The following is a 19,393-nucleotide window of genomic DNA, read 5'->3' as shown; positions in this document are numbered from 1 at the left end:
CACGCCCAGTCAAGTGAACCTTTTTTCGGAAGAAAACAATACAGACTCGACTGCCTGTTGTTAATTTCAACATGGATAACGAGTTACAAGCGTTGCTGACCTTGTTGTCTATGCTATCAGGCATGGTAGTATGGATGGAGATTAATTCGGAAATGGCCCTAAAACGCTCGTCTGGACGGAGATCGTTTTAGTTTTAAAACGTATTAGTGTGGATGTATTCTAAATGTTCCTGTCATGGTGGGAGAATGGACGACATCTGACGTGACAACTGTCTCCAAAAGCTGGAGGAGTCAAGATGCTCACCTGTGAAGCAACAAAAGCACACTAAGAGCAACAAAAGCAACAAAGCGGGCAGCGTTGCCAGCTACATTGTCCCCAATGAAGTGTTTTTTCAAGCGCTGATGATGTAGTTATGTTAAAGGCATTTTTGTAGACGGAGCGGAACAGGGTGAAACAAAAACATATGACTGGCTGTCAATGTAGACGAGTTAAGACGAGTGAAGATATGAGAACTGTTTGAGCAAGGTTTGCTTTTCATTCCCTTTGTGGGCAAAGTTAAATCACAGTATAGGTGGAGAAAAACAATATTAAAGCTGTCACAGCAGCAGACAGACAAGGTGGGGTCTTCACTGACATCGCTTCACTGGAACGTTGACAAAAGTTGAGACCAGCTCATCTTTATTCGTAGCCCGTCACACAGCGACAGGCGCCGGATATCAGTTTGTAGATTCGTGTCAACAGCTTGCATTGAAAATGACTTGCAGCCTGTTGCTGTGCTGCTCATATTGTGAACTCAGCAACAGCAGCAATGGTTGCAAGGTGCATATTTCACAACGCAGACGAGTTAAGAAATCGGAGAGCTCTGTGAACGTGGCCGATGCTTTTCATTCCCTTTGTGGGCAAAAGTTAAATGCCAACAGGCTGAGAAAAAAAAAAATCTTATTAAAGCTGTCACAGCAGCAGAAAGACAAGGTGGGGTTTTCACTGACATCTCTCCCTCTGCCAACTGGCTTCCACATCACTCCATCCATACAGCTGCTGGAGGCGACAAGCATCACATTGACAGCTCTGTGACAGTTCAGTCCTCCCATGCGGCAGCGTGTTGTTTAAGATGGAAACATTGGCAAAGTGGATAAAAACAGATACTCTTTACTCAGGTCTCTGTCACTCTTACCACAACTTCTCTGCATCTACGGAGATCCTGCATCTCATCAACAGATGTTAAACTTTGTTTTCTCTCAGCTGAGCTGCGCGTGAGTTTCCACGCTCACATTTGGCATACAATAACACAACAGCCAGAGAATTGGCAAAGCAATGATAGTAATAATGAAATAATGATAGGGCTCTCTGAGTAAGCTGCAGCTCTAACCCTCTATTAAGATCAATCCCAAAATAGCACTAATGAAAATATGAACACTATGGCAGCTAAAAAAAGAGCTTAGCGCTCTTGGCGGAGCCTCAGACGTGCTTTTCAGCGCTCTGAGAGCTCCGAGTGGGAAGAGAAACGGTGTCAAGAGGCTCGAAGAAGCCAGCAGAAAGAAAACAAAAACAATAAAAACACAATGTGAATAAAAAGTGTGTAAAGCAGTGATTAGTTTCTTGCTGAACATGATGGTTTGAATCACTCTAAACAAACAAACAAAGAGAAGTTGATTGAGCAGACAGCCTGACAGCATTTGACATTGTATCACACGGCCGGTGAACGTGTGGTCACTTAGTGCAAATACAAGCTCGACGCCTGTTCACGGATGAAAACATCATGCATAATCGAGTATTTTCTGATGGAATGTGAGTTTTTTTGCAGGTTGGGGCAGGACGCCCAGTGCAGCGCAGGCATACCAGAGAGCGCTTCTTCAATCTACCAGCTCTCAAACTCTGACGCGCCACAGCACAGATTGCAACACACCCGCTGAATGTACACGGCAACGCACACACTGTGCCTCTCAGCAACCTGAGCCAACCCCGCAGAAACATGCACATGCTGTACTTTCTCTCCGGCCTCTCTGGCACAGCTGACGTGTAAGAGCAGCGGTATGATTCCTATGAGCCGTAGAACTGTGCAGAATACACGCACACACATTCACACACACATGTTGCAGTGCAAGCCCAACACAAACGCAGAGAACAGAACAGAACACCAGCAAAAAAACATGACAGGAAAAAGACTTACAGTGCTGACCTGATGATGCAGTGGGACTGTAAAATATGCATGGTAAAGGAGTGCTGTTAGTTGAAGTTGCAGATGTAGATGAGTAGCTGCTACACAACCCTCATGCATGGACTTAGTCTCCGTCTGTCTCACTCTCTTACACCCTGATGTCTCTACCAGTTGTGCTATGTTTAGCCGACCGACCCACTCAAATACACTCTGCCTCTCCCTCCCTCTTCCTCTAATCTGTGGGACTTTCTTGCTCTGCCGCTAGCACCACCCAGTCTAACCTGATTGGAGGACGGCCAGCGTCTCCACCTGTGACTTTGACAGCGACTGGAGCGCGTCTAACATGTAATTGACAGACTGTCAGGTAACTGAGCGCTCTCATGAGACAGGACTATTTTAAGACAGAGCAGGTTTCATTAAAGTTAAAGCGGCACGTGTGAGAGAAATAGCGATCAACACCAGACAGAGAGCGCCGTATCTCCTTACAGATTATTCCCCCTATGGCTGCAATTAAATGATAGGATTGGCGTTATTCTATATGTTACTTGTCGTCAACAAATCCCATGAAAATTATCAAATGTGTTTGCTGCTGAAGACCTAAATAAATAAATTAAAAAACAGGTCACAAATATAAAGTTTAATTTTTAAAAAAGGCTCAGTAATTTCCTAAAACAGCTGATCAGTGTATATTTTAGCAAACGTCACTCAAACAGGAGGAATTAGTGTGTTTGTTGGGGACTATTTTCAGCTGTGGATTAACACATTTAGAGCTCTGGTGAGTATTTGTGGCAGCAGGGCGGTGTATGTGGGATTGAGGCAAAATAAGATACAGTGTTCATGCTAATGAAGGAACATGTCATACAGAGCAACAATGGAGCTCTATGGCACAGAGGAATAAGATATACATACACACACAATACTTGTTTTGGTCTGTTTTTCTTCATGGGATTTGTTGACAATAAGAAAAATATGGAATATTGCTTATAATGTGAAAGATATGTTCACCCACATTACAAGAAAATACATCAACAAAAAAACCCCAAACAAAACACTTCCCTCTAGTGGTGTTGGGAATTTCACTTGTGGTGTTCAAAACAATGTAAATGTAACTCTTAATCTTAGTCTCTTTATTATATATATATAAATATAAATTGTATTATATTCTTAATAGTCTCTATAATATTATCACTTTATCTAGTGTATGTGTGTGTGTATATATATACTACTTCTCTATACATACTGCATTCCTATCTACACCTCTGTATATATATTTTTAGTACCTCTCATTATTATGTACTAAATTCCTGTCTACACATCTGCATATATTTTTAGTACCTCTCATTATTATGTACTACATTCCTGTCTACACATCTGCATATATTTTTAGTATTTCTAATTATTATGTACTACATTCCTGTCTACACCTCTGTATATTTATCTTTAGTCCTTCTCATTATTATGTACTACATTCCTATCTACACCACTGTGTATATATATACACACATATTTATTACTTCTCTATACATACTAGATTCCTGTCTACACATCTGTATATATATCTTTAGTACTTGTCATTATTATGTACGACATTCCTGTTTACACCTCTGTATATTTATATTACTTCTCATCATGCATAAACATACTACATGCTGTTTACATTCTGAAATAATGTCTTCAACTAAATTACAAATTTATATTTGCATTACTATTTTATATTTATGTATGTTTATATTTATTTTAACTGCACTATTTTAAAGCCTTACATTATCATTTTGCTTTTACATTTACTTGTGTGATTTCCCATTTCATATATACATATTTTATGAGCATTGTTGAAGGAACCTGACACCAAAGATTTTCATTGCTAGTGACTGCTGCTTTGCTGGAATTGACAAATAAGTAAATAAAGAACCTTGAATCTATAAAAGACATGTAGCTGTTGCGGTGAGCGCCACAAATTAAATCACCTCCCTTGTATTCGGGGCAGTGCCAGAAATCTGTCAGACGTATTTTCAAAACCCAAACCGTGTGCATCCTGGCCAGACACAACTAGAGGTGAGAGAGAGAATATGTTTGCTATTTTGGGTGAACTGACCTTTTAATGAAGAACTGGAGGACTGAGAGGCACCTGCTCTGAAGCTCATGCAATAAACAGCCAGAACAATACAAAGACACTAGTCCAGAGAATTATATCCATAACAGCGTCTGAATGAGGCCCCCTGTCCTATGTTTGGGTGCCACAGTAGCCTATTGTTCAGCATGCATGCTACATGCCTACAGCTGGGTCTGTCCCGTCCTATACATTCAGCGCTAATGGACACTTTGTTCCCTCATGTATCCCGCCACTGTCTAAATTACAGACTGAGCCAGACGGGGGTATAGCATGCCACTAAGTGAAAGCAAGACAACTCCCTCTGTCCAAATACACAAGTTTACAGCTCCCCACACACATAACCAATAATAAACACGTAGCTAAATCCTCAAATATATACAGCTCGCTACATCCGGTACAATAAAACATTTAAAAAAGACTATACGGCCCAAATGACTACGTGTGGCCTGTATTTAGTGGCTGTTAGTTCACATCAATCTACATTTTGTGTACATTTTGCTTCTGTTCTATACTTTTCTAAAATATTTCCAAACCATATGCATACTGTTAAAGTGATAGTTTAAGTGTTTTGAAGTGGGATTGTGTGAGATACTTATCCTACTTACAGTAGATGATGGTAGACACGCCCCCAGTTTGGAGAAAAAGACAGGAGTACCGGCATGGGAGCAAAGCAAAACGTATTTTAGCCACCTAAAAGAAGGCCCACCTAATAAAATCAATATCAGTTTAAGTGTACGATATATTTAAAATATTTTCTCCGCCTTACCTGACCGTGAGAAAGCTATACAGTCTATGTTTCCGACGGGGAACTGCCTATGCTCTCGCCAAAGCCACCAGACTCCATTGGCAAAAACAGTAATTTTAGCCCGCTGAACACAGGAGTTGCTGGTCTACCGCTGCCTCGATCGGTTAGTTTGTTCGTGTTATTGTGTGACTTTCGGTTAGTTTGGATTCACCAAAGTCACACAATAACACAAACAAACTAACCGATCGAGGCAGCGGTAGACCAGCAACTCCTGTGTTCTGCAAATTACTGTTTTTTGTAACAGCTTCAGTTCCCTCGCTGTCTCACAGCAAGGTAAAGCAGCAAAAATATTCTAAATATAGCGTACACTTAAACTGATATTGATTCTTTTAGGTGTCTAAAAATATGTTTTTTACATTGCTTTGCTTCCGTGTGGTAACTCCTGTTTGTTTTTCCAAACTGGGGGCGTGCTGACTGTCATCTGCTGTAGCTAATACACTGACTATGGATAAAAACCTCATACAACTACACTTCAAAACACCCAAACTATCCCTTTAAGTGATTCATTAAAAACAAACTGAACAACCATTACATTATTTATAAAAATAACAAATGTGGCTGCACATTTTAAACAAATTCTTTCTCATTTTGACATTTTGCAAATGACATGAATCACAATAGGCAAATATATTCAAACGGTGGCCTTTTTAAACATGTTACGTTTAATTTGGATTTGATTAAAAGGGAAAAATTCAGCAGGGTTATCTTGCCTTTAAATCCACCTGCTTGGTGTGATGAGGCAAAACAAACGCTGTGTAGATTAACTATCAGTCATCTGCAGCAGGTGCATCTGAATCTATAGCAGCTTATTTGCATATTGTGATTTACAGGTTTACCAGCGAACACCTCCAGTCAAATCGCAAACAAAACACTCATCATGCTGCACCGATATTATTCCAGCTTGTCCTCTGAATGATGATATTTCATAATCCGCTCCCGGTAGTAATAGAGTAACTTTAAAGGGACTATTTGTAAGATTCAGAAATGCTGCTTAACAACGACAGCTGTGGCCTTGAAATCAACGAAAGTCAGCGTCGCGCTTGCTCGCTCTACATAGACATGAACGAGCATCGCTCAAAACAGTGAGGCGACAGACGTCAGCTAAAACCACAACATCACTCTATATTTCAGCTGCTTGGCAGTAATGTTAGCTGACCAGACGAAGGTCTCTCCATGAATCACTGCTGATCCTAGTGTTGGCTTTTCCTGCTTCAGCACAGGCTTCAGCAGCGGGGCTCCTCAACGAGTTACGTTATCGCCTCCCGACCGCAGCCGGCAGCCGAAGACACCGGCACCCGGTCGGTAACGAGACGATAACGTAACTCGTTGAGGAGCCCCGTCACTTCACAAGACACGGAAAACCTCTGTTGGTCTGGAGGAGCTGCAGCAGTTATTTCTGCACAAACGTCCACTCTACATTCACTAGATATTCTCAGAGCTAAACTAACTCTTCTGCAGTGTGGAGTGAGCGCGCGTTCACGTCTAGAGGTGGAGCGAGACAGCGAGGACGTGCGCTGTCTGAGTGAAGGAGAGCAAGCAGCGGAGACGAGGCTCCGGCCACACGCGAGCGCGCATATGCGAACGCGCATGTGTGCCGGCCCGCTACATTTATACGCTTAAAAAGTTACAAACAGTCCCTTTAAATGAACAAAAAAAACCTCAATGTACTGGATCAGTGATTCACGCAGCCATATGAGATTATCAGTATCATCCATTCACAGTTATTATCCACCTGAAATCATTTGGTTTAAATTTATGACTCAAACACAAATGCCCACCTTCCTCCTTTTTCAATCAGAAATCACTTCTTTCAGTTTTTAACCGTCAAAACCAACAGTTTTTAAACATTCTCTAGTACGAATCAAAGGAACAATACTCGAGGAAGCGTTAATCTGATAGCAGAGTAACACTGACTGACACAATCCTGCTGCTTCTCTCTCAAATCAGTGGAGTTTGCCAGTTGAATTTAGTTTTTTTCCCACGGCAGATCACCACGGTAACTAAGGCTGCAGTGATCTGATGCCGGTGATGATGAGGTTAATCTTTCAGGATCAGTTTCATCGCCTGAAACATTTTCAAATATTTAGAACACACGTTATGCAATCTATGACACCGCTGACTCACGTTACTCTGTCTATGCCAACAGGTTTATGTACATACTTATCACATACTTTATCGACACACCCATATACTGAATACAGCACGTACTGTTTTAATCACACACAAGACAATGTACTCAGAACATTCCTCTGGGCGCTCTCAGTGTCATCTAGAACATCTCTCCCCATTCATTGTCTATGGAGCAGCTCTACACTTTATACTCTATGGAGTTTTATCACTCTACTTTTTGGATTTGGGAGAGAGTTGTTCATGTTTACTAATATTTTTTTAACTGCCTTAGACCATAGGAATAACATGTATAAATTTTGAAAGTGGGCGTAGTTCCCCTTTAATGACATCCTCTGTGTTTCAAAGCCTTACTTAGTATTCAAATCTCAAACGAACGCTCAGAGGAACCAGCGATGTAATAAAATCCATAGCAAGAGCCTGAATAACAATGCCTTTAACCCGCCATGCATGACAGGACAGGACATCCTCATGTCCACGGGAAGGACGAGCTGAAGCTTGTTTACTTTTTCACACACACAGTGTGCGTGTTGCATGGCAGGAGAACCAATCTGATCACAGAGATTCAGAGGCTGTGTTGTAGACGTTAAAGGCAGTAAGGAAGAAAACAAAAGGAGGCCTGACTTTTATATCACAGGAAGTAAAGAAAACAACAAAATGTACCTTAAAGGGAGATTTGTCAAGTATTTAATGCTCTTATCAAGATGTGAGAGGGCAAATATGCTGCTTTATGTAAATGTATGTATATATTTATTATTAGAAATCAATTAACAACACAAAACAATGACAGATATTGTCCATAAACCCTCACAGGTACTGCATTTAGCATACAAAATATGCTCAAATCATAACATGGCAAACTGCAGCCCAACAGACAACAACAGCTGTCAGTGTGTCAGTGTGCTGACTTCACTATGACTTGCCCCAAACTGCATGTGATTATCATAAAGTGGGCATGTCTGCAAAGAGGAGACTCGTGGGTAAAAATTTGGCATACGTTTGGAGCGTTATTTAGCCTCCTTCATGATGAGCTAGTATGACATGGTTGGTACCAATGGATTCCTTAGGTTTTGTAGTTTCATATGATGCCAGGATCTTCACTCTATCTCGCTACAACCTAAAAAGATGTGTTAATGCGTTAAAGAAATTAGAGGCGTTAAAACAAATTAGTGTTAACGTGTTATTATTGCATTAACTTTGACAGCTCTGTCCCTATTTGCCTCTATATGTGTGAGTACATGTTTGGTAGATTGATGCTCCTCCCTCTGGATGCACGGATAGCTTTGAATGTGCTCCCTGACACAGATACCGCAGAGTTAGTATTACCCATCACGTGCTGTTTACAGCTCAGTGAAACAGGTCCTACCTGTGGTGAATAAGAGATTCTGAGGAGCACTGATACCCCCTTCTAACATGTTTAAAAAAGGAAATGGGAACATTATAAACAAATTCCGTCTCATTTGCTAAGTAATTAAATCATTAGACTCGCTGTCGCCAGAGGAAAAATTGAGCCAGCTATTAACTGCGTGCTGAGATCTGGTCCCATGCGTGTTCAACTGGAGGCTGCAGTGGGTAAAAACCTCTTGATGCACATCAACAACAAAGATTCCTGGATATACACATACACACGACTATGGTGCAAGCCTTTGCCACTGTTAATGCAACACACTGCAAGCAGCCTTGCATCAGCTGTGGTGACATGTTAGGAGAAGTGATGCAAGCTGCGACTACGTATCTACGCTTGAACTAAATCCAGCGTGACATACGCTGTACAACAATTCATGCATCTTAATGAGAGCCATCGAGAATATGAGCTGAAGTAGCGTCGAACTTTCTGGTTTCAGCAGCTCAGAAACCGCAATGTTTGATTGACAGAAAACTGTGCACATATCAAACACAATCTTCAATCCATAAGTACAGGTGTTCTGTTCTCTGCCTGCATGTTGGTAAGTATAGCATCACTTCAAAGAGCCGGTGCAGTACAAAACAAAAGGGTGACAACATACAGAGGGGAGGGGCAGAGATTTAATCAAATCCACCGTCATCCTGGACACATCGCTGACATCTACTCCACTGAGCAACGGCTCCAGTCTGAAGCCCAGAGAGCTTTAATTCATTGTGCTTTTAATTACCCGTGAGGTGCAAAGCGCTGCAGCCACCGCTCGGTAACAAAAGCAGCGAATACTTGCACCCAAACATATCAGGTATAAAAAAGAAAGGCCGATGTACAGACTCCTACATCCATGACTGCACCAACTGTCCCCGTCCTGCAGCGGCGGAGCTGTTAATCTCCTGACAGGTGTTCATGTTAGCTGAGGAATCTATGCAGGCTCCGCCGGATTGACTTTCTTAACACCAGCTTGTAATACAGCAACATGGAGACACAGTGGAGCTGTGCTGCATTCTGGGCAGCCGGATAGTCTCCCCACATGGTACTGATAACGCCGACTCATATTGATATCATTACATACATTTAAATTTAATCACAGAGACATATTTTAGAGTGAAAACATTTGGGCTAGTGGTGCCTTCAGGTGCTCATCTTATCCACTGACTTCTTAGTCTGAAAGGGGTAAATAAATACAACATGTTGTAAACAGAAGTGCTTTGTTTTTAACAAAATAAACATCCTAAAAGGTTAATTTTTGACTGCATTAATGGCCATACATACAAAAAGAGATATTTGTGAGAGTAATATAAATAAGCTGTTGGCAAAATGCTGCTTTCAGTGTTTCCTTCTTCAACTTATCAGCATGAAATCTGAAAAGCTTCTATGATCTTCCCTCACATCTGACCCACATTAAGTGACAAGTTATCTGCATTACAACTTTAGTTCTTCCCAGATAGAGAGATTACCTTTTATAATTTAAAGGTTATCTTCGGTAGTTTTCAACTTTGACCCTCTTTTCCCATGTTTTTGTGTGTAAGTGACTAATGGGGGCAATAACTTTTGAAAGTGGTCCAGTATTGAGGGAGAACGCTGCAGCCAGCAGCCACTAAATGGGCTGTAATGTAACCGCTCGGGGAAACTCCTAACCGCCAATGTACGTCCAGTAAAAGTGCTTGTTTTGACCACTGACAGGCTCAGATTGTAATCATAAGTGTCTGACAACATTATGGAAAGGACCCTTCAGAGAAAAAAAAACAACAACCATGTTCATTCACATAATTTGAGGTCCGAGGTCAAGGGACCTCTATGAAAATGGCCATGCCAGTTTTTCCTCGCCAAAATTTAGCCTTAATTTGGAGCGTTATTTAACCTCCTTCCCGACATGCTAGTATGACATGGTTGGTACCAATGGATTCCTTAGGTTTTTGTAGTTTCATATGATACCAGTATCGTCAGTATAAAACTAAAACTGAGCACGCAACAGCCTCAGAATGACAAAACAGCGTCCGGCCGTCGGATTTTTAAGAGGTTAATTAAAAATAAATACAGCGTTTTGGAGAATCAACACAATATCGCACAACATAATACTGCGATATTCATGTGTATCGATATTTTCTTACACCCCTACTAGAAGGTGGAGTTAAAACACTGCAGACCACTGATTGGTCAGAGAGAATCGTGACACAAACTCACCTATCACCTGCACAGAAATGCTGTTTTTAAATAGCCAAGCTGCCGTCAATAGCGACCGCAATTTTCAATTCACTTTACCCAGATTGTAAGAAATGGCAGCTTGCAAAACTAAACCGTATACTACGCCAGGAACATTATGTACACTACACGGTTGCTGTTAAAATGACTCAGTGAGTGTCCCTTTGAAGATGATGTCACGGCATGTCACAGAGAATTTCTTACCTTTCACTTGACCTGGTCTGTTTGTTATGAGTACACAAAGCGTAGCTTAGTGTTATCTAAATGATTTTCAATGTCATGGTTGATAATTAAGCTGATTTTGACAATGTGGATGCAAAATCAGATTGCAGAATGAAGCTTCCTCGATCGAATGGACAGATCAAGCGAAAGGTAAAGAAAAACGTGTCTCTGTAGGGTCCTTTCCATAATGTTGTCAGACACTTATAATAACAATCTGAGCCTGTCAGTGGCAAAAACAAGCACTTTTAGTGAACGTACATTGACTCGTTTAGCGGCTGCAACGTAATATAACTTAATACTGGACCAATTTCAAAAATGTATGTCCCCATTAGTCACTTAGACACAAAAACATGGGTTTAAAAATAGTGAAGTTACCCTTTAAAGGAAGAACAGTCCCATAAAACTATCATAAAATATTGTAAATAAACTAAACTCCGTCTCAAAGCCAAAGCAGATTGATATTGACAGATAACGCTTTCCTTTAGCCCGAGGCCTCTTCCACACGGAGGCCCCTTCCTCTAGCAGGCTCCATTCCACTAATATTATGTTTTCATTTATGAGAAGGGGCTTAAACAGTGCTGTGTTTGTTTGTGTTCGGGCCGGCCTGACTGGTTCTGCTTCTCAAGAAATGAAGGAGCGAGGGGGGAGGAGCGTTGGGGTCAGATGTAGCTTTAAGCCTAGTTCTCTGAAAAACAATTCAGACGAGAGGAAGAGAGCGGCGGCGAGGAAAAAAGGGGCCGCTTTGTTGTTTAGCATGTCTGGAAAAAATGATCCGGAGGACGTAAGAACGGGGGAACCATGAGAAAGATTTAGACGATAAAAGAGAGACTTGAAAAATAAAGATTCCGTTTGGGATGTCCTCAGAAGACCTCCATACATAACACCATTACACAATAACAGAAAGCCATGCCTGCTTCATTTCAGGGACGTGTTTACATCCGCAAAGACAAAGTAAAGGAGGAGTTCTTGAGGCAACGGTTCTGTGTGACGTACACTACTTCTAACATTACACAGACCAACGTGAAACAATAGCCAAGCAATATGGAGAAAAAAAAGCCTTTTGAATAAGTGGATGTTTGTGTATAAAAACAGACTCACCGTTTCTCTTCTCCCTCTGATGGGTTAGGGTCCTGCTCCTTGGGCACGTGTTCCATTCACCTTAATTCCATCCAGCAGCCAATCATGAGAGACTGAGGCAAGCCCCACCCTCGAATGCACACTTGTCATTCGCTGGTCGGGAGGGGTCCGTCAGTGAAACATGACAGGGTCCCGTCCCTGGGTGTTTTTTCGGGAGGATGGGTTGGGGGAGGGGGGGAGGGGGGGTCTCCAGGGGGGATTGAAGTGAGGTTGGTGCGGTGTGGCTCGGTGTGAAACGGCAAGCTATGGGGGAAGATGTTGGGGGGGTCAGTGGGAAGGGCTCCGGAGACCGGGGTGAGTCGGGGCTGGAGGTGGATGTCAGTCTGAGGGATTCGGAGGGTGGAGCGGGATCCAATCTGGAAGAGAGCAAAGGACACAGTCTGATTACATGGAGCTGAAACCGCTAGTTTATCGGCAGTTTATCATGCAAAAGTGCCAAAAAAAATCAGTTTCTGACTTTTCAAATGTGAATATTTGCTGGTTTTCTTAGTCCTCTATCATAGTAAAATGAATATCTTTGGGTTTTGGACCATTGGGCAGACAAAGTGGCAGTGGGAAACTCTGATGAGCAGTTTTCACCATTAATTAATTGTGAAAATAATCACAATTTTGTCACGCGTTTATCAAGATCTGGTCAACAAAGCGTAACCCAGGATGAAAGAAATGAAAGCAAACTTCACCCTAATGAAGATCTTAGACATCAAGACATCTGCACATCGTACTACCTGTCCACCTGCCCACACACATCCTCTCAGCCTTTGCAAGGCGCATCAGATTCCCCTCTCGTCACTGGACCACCGAGAGACCAGAGAGATCACCGCCACCGCTCTCTGTGCTCAGCGTCTCCTCTCCTCATTCCTCTGTGTGTGTGCGAATGAAGACATTCACGTCACAATTGCAGGCCCTCTCCCTCTAAACGGAGCAGTTTTGAGGCTTAAGTGACCCCCGCATGTACACCGCCTCTCCAGCAGGGAACCAGCTGCAAGCCTGCGCAGCCTCCGGAGGCTTCTGTTCAGCCCATTATGACAGAACGATCAGATCTCAATCGGATATCTCAATGTGGACACTGGAGACACGTAATAATACCAGGTGTAAATGTAATCAGGTTAAATCAGATCTAGATACAATCTGGATACGAGACACATTGTAACGCGATGTGTAAAGGGGGTCTGAGATGGAGAGTTCTGTCTAGAGCTGAGACCTCAACCTCGGCAGTACCAGCAATTTAAAAAACCCGACCCAAATAAATCCAAATGTGAGGCTTATAACACATGACGTGTTCGGATACAGACAACTGGGTCAGGAAGAGAAAACATGTCCTCGTGCACCCGGCAGCCGAGGGATTCCTCCGAGTCACACACCGAGTTAAAACTGGATACAGCGGGCCCGGAGGTCAGAGGGGAAGCTCCGTCACCTTCAACTGCTGCGGCTACAACTGGATAGTTCCTGGAAAACTTGTTACGGAATGTCACCTCTGGCGCGGGGTTAAGTAGCTTTAAGATGAGCAGCTGAATGTGTGTGTGTGTGTGTACTCAGAGGGTCTTGATCCATTAGCCCCTGCCTCCCTCCTCTGTTGTCAAAGGAAGGCTTTATTCTTTCCTCCGCTAATCCCTGGTTCAATGCCTTTTCTAATCCGGAACAGTGGGATACAGGGCATGAGAATGTCCTTAGACATGACTGATATTATTATTGCTTTTACTGCTAATAGAGAGATTACAGGCCACATTCAAAACAACCTTCATCTGCAGGCAAAGGACTTGTTTAGGAGTCATATTAGAGCAGAGGGCGTCCGATTCACACCCCTAAACCTTCTGTGTGATGCTGATGGAAGCTCTGGAAATAATAATAATAATTTAAATCAAATTGAACAGCTGTAAATATATAAAAAAAAAAAGAAGCAGATTATAAGATTGTCAGGTGGCGGTGAGATGTTGACTTTGAATTTTTAATGCTGAAACAATTAATCAATTAGTCGTTTGACAGAAAGGTAAAGAACAACATTAATAATCTAGTTTTTTTTTAAAGCAATTTATCAAGCAAAAATGCAAAACATTAGTTGCTGAGTATGTTTTTTCTGTCTTTCTATGTTTCATATCTTTATAATTTTAATAAATGTGGGGGAAAAAAAGAAGCTAATTTACAATGTCACCTTGCTCAAGTATTTTTTTGCGTGTTATTTTCTGTTAAATAATCAACAGGTTAATTAATAATTAAAATTAGGGCTGTCAAAGTTAACGCGATAACAACGCAAATTTGTTTTAATGCCACTAATTTCTCTAACGTATTAACGCAACGTTCAATATGGATCTCTCTGAGGTTGTAGCGGACTCAGTTTTAAAGCTAGAGTGAAGATACCGGCATCATATGAAACTAGAAAAACTTTTGGCGAGGAAAAACTATCATGCCCATTTTCAAAGCGGTCCCTTGACCTCTGACCTCCAGATATGTGAATGAAAATGGGTTCTATGGGTACCCACGAGTCTCCCCTTTACAGACATGCCCACTTTATGATAATCACATGCAGTTTTGGGGCAAGTCATAGTCAAGTCAGCACACTGACACACTGACAGCTGTTGTTGTTAATTGATTTACAATAATAAATATATACATACATTTGCATAAAAAAACATATTTGCCCACTCCCATGTTGAGAAGAGTATTAAATACTTGACAAATCTCCCTTTAAGGTACATTTTGAGCAAAAAATGTGAGATTAATTATGATTAACTATGGACAATCATCATAATTAAAATAACTGTTACTTGCAGCCCTACTATAAAATACACTTTATTGATTTGGCCCATTTTTTGCGCAGTGCTCCTTTTGATTCATAAAAGAAACTGAACACATATCTGAGATATTGAAAAGTAATTGAAAAGAAAAAGTCCATTAGTTCATAGCAGCAGTGACTTTAATGCACTTACTAAACACCGTCTTTTAGAGTCTTTAATAAACACATTGTGTGTCATTGCAGAATTACTGAATCTATACGTGTAAACACACGCAGATCTTAAGTACACACTCTGGCTTTATGAATTGCTGCAACCTTCACAGCGTTGAAAAGCGTTGAATAGACCCATAAACGCCAGAACGTATTTATTTATTTATGACGCATCGAGCGGTCGAGATAGGAAACGTAGCTCCCTCTGCCACACGAAGGGACACCAAGGACGAAGTGAAGTTTTATGATGATGTGACATGAGGGGATGATGTGGAGGTGAACTCTCTTAAACTATTGTTAAACACCTTTTCAGTCACGAGGTAAAGGAGCTGTGTTGAATTAGAAAGAAATGGTGCATGTTGTAACATTACATCTCAAACATTACATAAACAGCTTCGCAACAACCTTCTACCCATTTATTATGTTTCTATTGAGCAAAACCTTAACCAAGAACCATATTCACACACATATACGGTACACAAACAAACCAACCAGTGACACTCTGACCCCAGCAGGACTAACGGTGGAGGGATGGTAAATAAGACAGTAATGATGACATAGACCCAGAGGCTTTCCACTAATGGAGTGTGCTTTATCGGAGGCCTTCTCTCTATCACATCAACTGTTGCTACGAGTGGCCTCAGAGCTGTTGTTTGTGTTTGCAGCACAAACAATTAGTTGTTTATCACACTGGGATGGAGAGGACAGACGAGAAAGAGGGCCCATTGTTTGATGAGCAACTGAAACTAAGTCCAAGTACCAGCAAAATAAATGAACAAATGTCCCACCTCATTTGAAAAACAAAACTGTAGCTGTTAGAGGACACATTCTGGCATATTAAAAAGAATTTGACAGCAGCAACAGGTGTCGACGGCGTCGCGGCGCTAAATCAGGGCCGGGCGATATGGCCAAAATCTTCTATCCCGTTATAGGTCATTTCATATCTCGATATACATATCAGGATATAGAATGGTTTCTGGTAATTCAATACATAAATAGTGAAATCACCACATGGTAAAACCTATTTTTGTGTACTCTTGTGTAAATTAAAAAAGAGTATTTTCTCATTTAATTAAAAACTTAAGTGCAAAGTGATCAGATTTTCTGAGAAATCTGAGTTACTATGTGCTTGTTATATTTAATTTTAGACAACGTAATTGTGTATCACGATATCTCGATGTGATTTCATCACGATATGATTCCATTGAAAGACGATAAATTATCCTATTGAATTATCGCCTGGTCCTACATTAAATCCAGCTTGTATTGCATAAGTAATAAGCAATATGACAACGTGATTAACATACTATTATGTTTGTTTAGAGACAGAATAACGAAACCGCTAGTGTCTGACAGGCCGTGAGCCGAGGCCGACAACATGAAGGAGATCACATGTCAGTAGAGTTGGGAGGGGGGGAAGAGGCGCATGACGTACGTTGTGTTTGTTTATTAGACAGTTCACGTGTAGTTTGGGGTGACGAGACGAGACATGACGGAGTAAAACTGCGCCAATATGGCAACATTTTGGATTTGAAGCAGACGAAAGAGGCGAGTCGAAAAAACATAGACGAGGCAATGTGCGAACGCTGGTGCCGCTTCACTCTCTGCTTCTTCTTCCTATTTAGTGTTGATTGGCGGATGACAAACCAGCCACCGAGTGGACTGGATCCCGACACTCTCATTCATGTAAATGTAAATCAGATTGTATTGTACACAGCACACTCTGTGTCTAATCTCTGCATTTAACTGAGCAGCTACTATATAGCGCTCAGGGAGCAGTTTGGAGGGTCGATGCCTTGCTCAAGGGGCACCTCTGCAGTGACCAGGAGGCCAACTAGTACCTCTCCAGAAACCAGTCCACACTCTGTACTTAGTCCGCGCAGGGATTTGAACCGGCGACCCTCTGGTTCCCAAGGTGCTCTTATCATGTTCCACTTGGGAGCGGCTGAGGATTCAAGTGCGACACCTATTGGTAAAATGTGGTAAAGCGGTCCGGTATTTGGCTTAATATCAAACGGGTTGGAGCATTTGTACACCGGCCCAGCTCTAGCTATTCAGCGAGAAAAACATCCTTTATGACCCGAGGGGTTCATCTCTTCCGTAAATCCAGGAATGGCCCGGCGGTGCGGTCATGACAGACTCAGGTGGCGCCTAAATTTCTAAAACAATGTCAAACGGAAATTTTTCCTCCTAACCTTTTGTGCAAGGAAACATAAATTTCAACGATACCACAGCTATTGTGCAAAAAAATTTTTTTTGACATATTTGTGGAGAGCTTCAAGCCTCTCGGTGGGAGTTTCCCATGAGTCCAGTTTGCTGACCCTTGAGGTCCGCAGCTGTCAACTTCTATGGAGCTCACATAGTGTTGGTTGTGTACCGGTTCTTTACAGCATTTAGAAGCACCAGACGTGCTGTGAAGTTCCTATTCCACTCGTAAAGTAGAAGCTAGCAAGGTATGATAATTAGCTTTCACTACATATATAACATATCATTAAGGTGTTTCCAGAAAACTAATAGTAGTGCGATAAATCTTTGAAAAAAAAAATCTCCCCCCCTCTCTGCAGGCCATATATATACAGTAGTTGCTCTCTCAACTACTGTGTCCTTGTATGTAGTCATTCGCCTCTGCTCCCACCCGGCAAGTTATGCTTATATTTATACCCCATATATCCGAGGTCAGGCCATGAAAATACAGTTTGTCAAGAGGTCTGGGGCGGAAAAGAGTACATAGCATACTTGAGCTGTGGAAAGACAGCGTGAAAGAGCGGAGATAAGGAGGCAAAGTGAGAAAGAAAGAGAGCGATAAAGTGAGATTGAGATAATATATACAGTATTTTGAGGAGGAGGCAAAGTTGACGAAAGGTAAAGAAAAGACTTGATTTAGGTCACTGTTGGAATTGAGACAAAATAAACCCACTTATCAGAGCGAGAAGACGAATAACAGGAAAAGAACAGGGCGTATCAAAAGGCAGATTTAGGGCGTTCAGCTGGTTTTTAGCACGTATGTACATACAGAGATAAACGTCTGGGATTGCACACGTTCGCTATCAGCTACGGATTCAATACACAACCATTTATGGTCCCTGCACGTCAATGAGCTATAAAATATGAATATGCAGCGTATCATGTTGTGATTGTATCAGGAAACAAATCATGTGGAATAACAAGCAATTCCTACATTTTAAATACGTGATGAATGGATCTAGTGGAACGTGTGACCTTCCAGTGACAGCCAAGATACTTTAAAGCTCCGGCAACGGCACCGAAATACATTTATTATGAAATGTTTTGATGCAACTAGGAGATTTGGGCTGGAGTAAGGCTTTAACAGAACCGTAGACTCACATAATGCAGTGCGTGTGCATATAGACAGACACTATTAAAGGGACGGTTAAGCCCCAAATCAAAAATACATATTTTTCATCTCATCTGTAGCGCTATTTATCAATCTACATTGTTTTGGTGTGAGTTGCAGAGTGTTGGAGATATCGGCCGTAGAGATGTCTGCCTTCTCTCCAATATAATGGAACTATAGGGCTGGGCAATATATCGATTTTATATTGATATCAAGACATGAGACTAGATATTGTCTTCGATTTTGAATATCGTAATATAGCATAAGTGTTGTCTTTTCCATGTTTTTAAGGCGTGAAGGCACCAATTTGAATTGTAATTCCTGTTCATTTCTAAGATCTTTCACCAAGTTGTTGGTGTACCATTAATTATTTTAATAATAAATAACAATTCAGTGAATTTAATCTATGTATTTATTTGTTATATTTAGTTTTACAGTTAGGAAAGCGATGTTTAAGTGAAGCCTGATGTTGCCTTACCCATAAAAGAATGATCCCAGTCACTTCCACAAAGTGACGCAAAAAGTTGGATCGGTGCTTCCCTAGTAGGAACTATTTTCTTTCTACCAAACTACACCCACCAACCGTGCAGAAGGAAGCATGCATCTACTCGTGGACGAGAGGCTCGCGATAGCACAAGGTGTAAACGTTAACGTTGGCGTCCTCCTCGGCTCAGGTGAGCTAGCAGTCACGAGCACGAGCCTCTCATTCACGAGCAGATGCACGCTTCCTTCTGAATGGTGATACGGTTGACGGGTGTATTTCCGTAGACAGAAAACAGTTCCGACATGAAACTGCTCACAACGAGGTCTGTGGATTATCTCGAGTCACCGAGTCATGATTTCTGGAAAGAGACGTTGCTGTTGAGTTTTTCAAATGTATTTTTTTTTTTTTTTTACACTTTGAGCAGCACAAGCTGAGTGTCATCTAGTTACG

At 41.6% G+C, this 19,393-nt stretch overlaps 1 protein-coding gene across 13 annotated transcripts in view; it reads right to left on the bottom strand.

Moving 5' to 3' along the window:
- thrab (thyroid hormone receptor alpha b) overlaps nt 1-19,393 on the bottom strand; it is a 300,247-nt gene that overhangs the window by 36,944 nt on the left and 243,910 nt on the right. For 9 of the 13 annotated variants that reach the window (XM_074619271.1, XM_074619269.1, XM_074619272.1 and 6 more), the window contains one exon: nt 12,125-12,519. In XM_074619271.1, coding sequence (XP_074475372.1) covers nt 12,125-12,180 — 56 coding nt within the window. In that variant the 5' untranslated portion in view covers nt 12,181-12,519. Of the gene's footprint in view, nt 1-2,170; nt 2,621-12,124; nt 12,520-19,393 lie in introns of those variants that run through there. The other 4 variants (XM_074619275.1, XM_074619279.1, XM_074619276.1 and 1 more) reach the window with 3 other exon arrangements.

The sequence above is a fragment of the Sebastes fasciatus genome, chromosome 20 (assembly GCF_043250625.1).
Source record: "Sebastes fasciatus isolate fSebFas1 chromosome 20, fSebFas1.pri, whole genome shotgun sequence".
In the NCBI taxonomy this organism is placed as follows: Eukaryota; Metazoa; Chordata; class Actinopteri; order Perciformes; family Sebastidae; genus Sebastes; species Sebastes fasciatus.
Note: the sequence above shows the minus strand (reverse complement) of the source record. Positions and strands in the feature narration are given on the sequence as shown.